Below are 5232 nucleotides of genomic sequence, written 5' to 3'. Positions count from 1 at the left end.
GAGGCCAGGGTCGGGTAGTGTAAACAGTTTTATTTTGGTTGTTTCCAGGCGAAACCACTCCGGCGTCCAGCTCATTCCTCGCCCCCTCTCTCGTCATTCCTTAAATGCCGGAGAGCGCACACACACACACACACACAATCACCAACAGCTGATTATTGTTTTCACCTGGCACTGTTCCCCGAGCCGCTCCCCCTCTCTCCCACCTGCAGCCGAGCTGAAACCACGCCCGCCACCACAGCAAGTTAACCACGTCAAAATATTGAATGCCTGCAGAAAGTGAGGCTTTATGTCAACACAGCAGCCCTCCATGTTGTTCTTTAATAAAATACTCTACGACACTATAGACATGAAAACAAAGTCAAGTGGTGTTGTATTCAAAATAATTCTAAGAATTTAATGACAGCGACAGGGGTTCATTTCTCCTGAAAGGAGTGCACTCTTTTGAGGAATGTAAAAGACACAATAACAAGCCTGCACCCTAGGGAACATACCTAAACCAACATACCTGTCAATCATTTTTTTTGACCTGGTGAACAGGTTGATTATCATTGTGAAACGTTTAGCTTCCTGATAAACCTAATAAAACTATTTTTTATTTCCTGGTTCAGGCTTGCCTTCTGTTGATTCGTTTTTCAGCCTAATGTTTATTTTCTAGGTCCTTTTGTTCTTAGATTTAGTATTGGCCTTTTTCCAATACCAAGAGTAATTTTCGTTTGCTGCCTTTTTGTCAATAAAGTTAGATTTCGAGCATCAACTACAGAGTACGAAAATATGATATGATAGCATATAACTTTATATAACTTTTTATTTTTTGGCTCCATTTGACACTTACTAACACAGCAGCCCTCCATGATGTTCTTTAATAAAAGAATCTACGACACTATCAACATGAAAACAAAGTCAAGTGCTGTTGTTTTCAAAATGATTTTAATCATTTAATGACAGTTAAAGGGATCATTTCTCCTAAAAGGAGTGCATTGTTTGGAGGAATGTAAAAAACACAATTGAAAGCCTGCACTCTAGGGAACATACCTAAACCAACATACCTGTCAATCACTTTTTTTACCTGGTGAACAGGTTGATTATCATTGTGAAACATTTAGCTTCCTGATAAACCTAAACCCACTTTGTTGAAAACAAGTTGGCTGCATTTGACACTTCATTAGCAACAAATAATCCTTAATACACACTGTAACATTTTGATAGAAGGGTTCACAACCTCTCAACCCCAGTACCAAGTGTTCAGATCATTAAAAGCTTGGTACTCCTTGTGGTTTTGTAAGTATCTACATGTTTTGCAGGCAATTTCTCTTCCAAACAGACCACCTTTAACTTTAAACATGCTTCTCCAGTTGAAGAATCGCATGTACTCGGTTTGATTTTGGTTAAGGTAAAGTAGCCGCTCTGCCAACTCCTTGGGAGAAGGAAAGTCATCGACATGAATGAAAGACTCAGCTGGGGCATGGCCCTCATACATGTGTCTTGGCGGGCCCATAACTACCGGAACAGTTCCCCAACTCAAAGGATTAAAGAACTTCTCTGTGATGTAATCTCTGTGGAAGGAGTTTTCAAAGGAGAGGTAGAATTTACAACTAGACATTATTTTTACAAAGTCTTCCCTACCGACAGGTTTTTGAAAGGCTCCCCCATAAACATGAATTGTTACGTGTTTCTTCAGTTCATTGTAGTACTGAACTCTCTTCATATTCGGGCTCCAGTTGCTCACAATCCAACACACCAACTTGTCCTTTGCTGGCAATTTTAAACTCTCATCTGTAGAGGTCACGGGATACAGATTCCCATAAGGCACTGGAATACTTGAATCACTCCGATAGTTGCATGTCAAGTTGAATAACTCATTCAGTCCAGCAATTTTACCTGAGTTGGTGGGCGACTCCATATTTGACCAAACCCATTTCTGAAAAACGGGGCGTGGCACTTTGGGCATGTTTTCTAAATTTCCATGTATATCCCTGTGGTGGAAGACCACCCCGTGGGCCTTATGGTAAAGTTCCTTGTCATCTGTTAAGTGGCATCTTTTGAAATTGAAAATGTCGCAGTTGAGTTCAAATCTGGCGCCGAACGGCCACATCCAGATCAGCACAACAGTGTCGGACTCAGCGTCCACTGCTGCTGCCTGGACCTTCTCGGTTGGACCTGACTGTGTTTCATTGTGGAGCTCTGTGGAGCTGCTGGGGATGGAGTCATTATTCTGTGCTTTCTCTGCACACAGGAAGGCAGGACAAAACCGACCAACTCTTCCAAAATCTGTGAAGGTGATGTCGGCCATGTACGAGATGAAAAGGCAGATGAAGCAAAACACCAAAAGGCTGCCGAGGAGAAATGGACGCTGAGGAGTCCACTGGGAGGCTGAACAGGACATGGCTCACCTTCAGAGACAGAACAGATGCATCAATGGTGGACACACAACATTGAGTTGACTCTGATTTCAAAATGTGTTTTCAATGTGCTGTGTTTCTCAATTTTTTGAAGTTTCTCCCCAAAAACACAAAATGTATCCAACAAAACCGCAAACGGTTGTCTTCCACCTTAATGACATAGTTTAATCTATCAGACCAACTGAGAGAGCCTCGTCATTGATTTTAGAATTGGGTGTGGTCACATATGGAGTCACACCAAAGTCTTACTGGAAACCCTTAATTTTATTAAAATTTTCATTTTAGACCAAATACCTTTCCAAAGTTTTTGTTTGCATTTCTAAATACAGTATATATGAATGCATTTCTTTGGATCGTCTGCCCTGTTTATGGACATTTTACTGGCGTAAGAGCTTTAAACTCTAAAATGTCTCTCGGAAAGTTCACAAGCTAAACTGATCACTGTAAAAACGTCTACCAGCCCCAAAATCAACATAAAAATCTACATTTATTCTTTTAAATATTTCATCTTCTTTTTAATTTAACATGTTCAGATTAAAATAGTGATTGTAGGCCTCTTACTGTGCTGTTGGTCTCTGCTGAGCCTCAGGTGGAGGAGTGTAAAGGAGAAGTGATGCTGTACAGTGTGTACACGTATCTACTGTCAAGGAAATGTAATGGAATCCCTACACAAGGCGGAACATCCTGGATAGAAAAACTGGATGAACACGTTTGGTTCATAAGCCCGTATGGTTTGAAAAGCTACTTGCTCTTTTACTTTGACACGGGTGACAATCGTTTTTGTGGAGTTAAACAATGTAGTATTTTTTGTTTTAAATTGTTTTCCAATTTTTATGTAATGCACTAGTTTTTTAATGTGTTTTAAATAGGGCTGTCAAAAATAGCGCGTTAACGACGTTAATTAGTTGTTTGTTGTTAATTACTTCGTTACGTTTAACACATTTCACGCATGCGCAGTGTGACAAATTATTCAGGTCAGGAAAGTACCTCTTCCTCTAGGGAATGCACTTCATCCTATACAACACATTACTGCCACCTGCAGGCATATGTGAGGCCGTCAGGTATGGAATGCCGTTTTAGTCAAAATTAAATAAATGACCAAATACACGGTAATGCATAATGACACAGCATTTCATGATAAATAAATGAATAAATACACGGTAATGCATAATGACACGTACTCGGTAATGCATAATGACACGTACTCGGTAATGCATAATGACACGTACTCGGTAATGCATAATGACACGGTACTCGGTAATGCATAATGACACGTACTCGGTAATGCATAATGACACGTACTCGGTAATGCATAATGACACGGTACTCGGTAATGCATAATGACACAGCATTTCATTTCACGTTCTTATATGCAAATCAGGGGGCGTGGCTATCTATCACATTCAGAACAGACGACAGAGCCGTGTGCCGTCGACACCGCTAGCGAACGCGGAAGCACCCCCCCCCCCCTAGCATGCTAGCATTAGCGGATCAAATCGATCAACATGGGTTATCTGCAGATACTATTTTGACACATATTGAGGGTTTTTTGGAAATACTAGGGCTTGCGGTTCCCACTTCGGCAGCTCTAGACTGCGGTCAACTCAGGCGACACTCGGATATCCGTGGTCAACTCAGCCAACACTTGAATTTTAGTGCACGTTTATGCTGACATTTACGGTACAATTTCTCAAAGTTTGGTCCGGTTACTTGCTCAATACCGTAAATGTCAGCATAAACGTGCACTAAAATTCAAGTGTCGGCTGAGTTGACCACGGATATCCGAGTGTCGCCTGAGTTGACCGCAGTCTAGAGCTGCCGAAGTGGGAACCGCAAGCCCTAGTATTTCCAAAAAACCCTCAATATGTGTCAAAATAGTATCTGCAGATAACCCATGTTGATCGATTTGATCCGCTAATGCTAGCATGCTAGGGGGAGGGGGGTGCTTCCGCGTTCGCTAGCGGTGTCGACGGCACACGGCTCTGTCGTCTGTTCTGAATGTGATAGATAGCCACGCCCCCTGATTTGCATATAAGAACGTGAAATGAAATGCTGTGTCATTATGCATTACCGAGTACGTGTCATTATGCATTACCGAGTACGTGTCATTATGCATTACCGAGTACGTGTCATTATGCATTACCGAGTACGTGTCATTATGCATTACCGTGTATTTATTCATTTATTTATCATGAAATGCTGTGTCATTATGCATTACCGTGTATTTGGTCATTTATTTAATTTTGACTAAAACGGCATTCCATAGTCAGGTTCAGCAAGTCGTTTGCGCCAGTCCACGCTGAATGTTCGCAGGCCATTCAAAAGCGCCAGTCTCATCTGTTTCAGTTCTAATTGCCGCGCTCGACTTCAAGGTGTAACCTTTATTATTGTTCGGTCTGAAACGGCGCGCCCAGTGACGGGTGGTGCAGCAATATTGTTGTCCGGGTGGAAATCGGGAGAAATTCGGGAGTAAGGTCGGTCCGGGAGATTTTTGGGAGGGGTTTTGAAATTTGGGAGTCTCCCGGAAACATCGGGAGGGTCTGGTCATCGCAGCCATGGACCATCAGGAGCACAAACTTGTTTTGCCGACCGCAGCAGAGTGGGATACAGAGAGGGACTGCAGAGGCTCGAGACCCTTCTAGAGCCATGCAGGGAAATCAGTCTGTAACTTATCAAATAACATTGATTTGATTATTTTCTGGAATGAATTAAACCAAGTCAAATATCAATAACATGTATTTATGTAAAAAATAATAATGATGATAATAATAATGATAATTATGTGTCTGTGTCCTGTAATTTATCTTTGGTATGCATTTCAGAAAGAAACAAT

The 5232-nt window shown here is 41.6% G+C and overlaps 1 protein-coding gene across 1 annotated transcript; it reads right to left on the bottom strand.

Annotated features, from left to right (window-relative positions):
- Nucleotides 1-417: 417 nt before the first annotated feature.
- LOC119210369 (4-galactosyl-N-acetylglucosaminide 3-alpha-L-fucosyltransferase 9-like) lies at nucleotides 418-3046 on the bottom strand. The gene is made up of 2 exons (XM_062559859.1): nucleotides 2961-3046; nucleotides 418-2390 (listed from the first exon to the last, which is right to left on the bottom strand). Exon 2 carries the CDS (start codon nucleotides 2381-2383, stop codon nucleotides 1223-1225), a length of 1161 nt encoding a protein of 386 aa, XP_062415843.1. The 5' UTR covers nucleotides 2384-2390; nucleotides 2961-3046; the 3' UTR covers nucleotides 418-1222.
- Nucleotides 3047-5232: the final 2186 nt, after the last annotated feature.

This window comes from Pungitius pungitius, chromosome 2 (assembly GCF_949316345.1).
Source record: "Pungitius pungitius chromosome 2, fPunPun2.1, whole genome shotgun sequence".
Taxonomy (NCBI): domain Eukaryota; kingdom Metazoa; phylum Chordata; class Actinopteri; order Perciformes; family Gasterosteidae; genus Pungitius; species Pungitius pungitius.
This window is presented reverse-complemented; position numbering and strand designations above follow the sequence as displayed.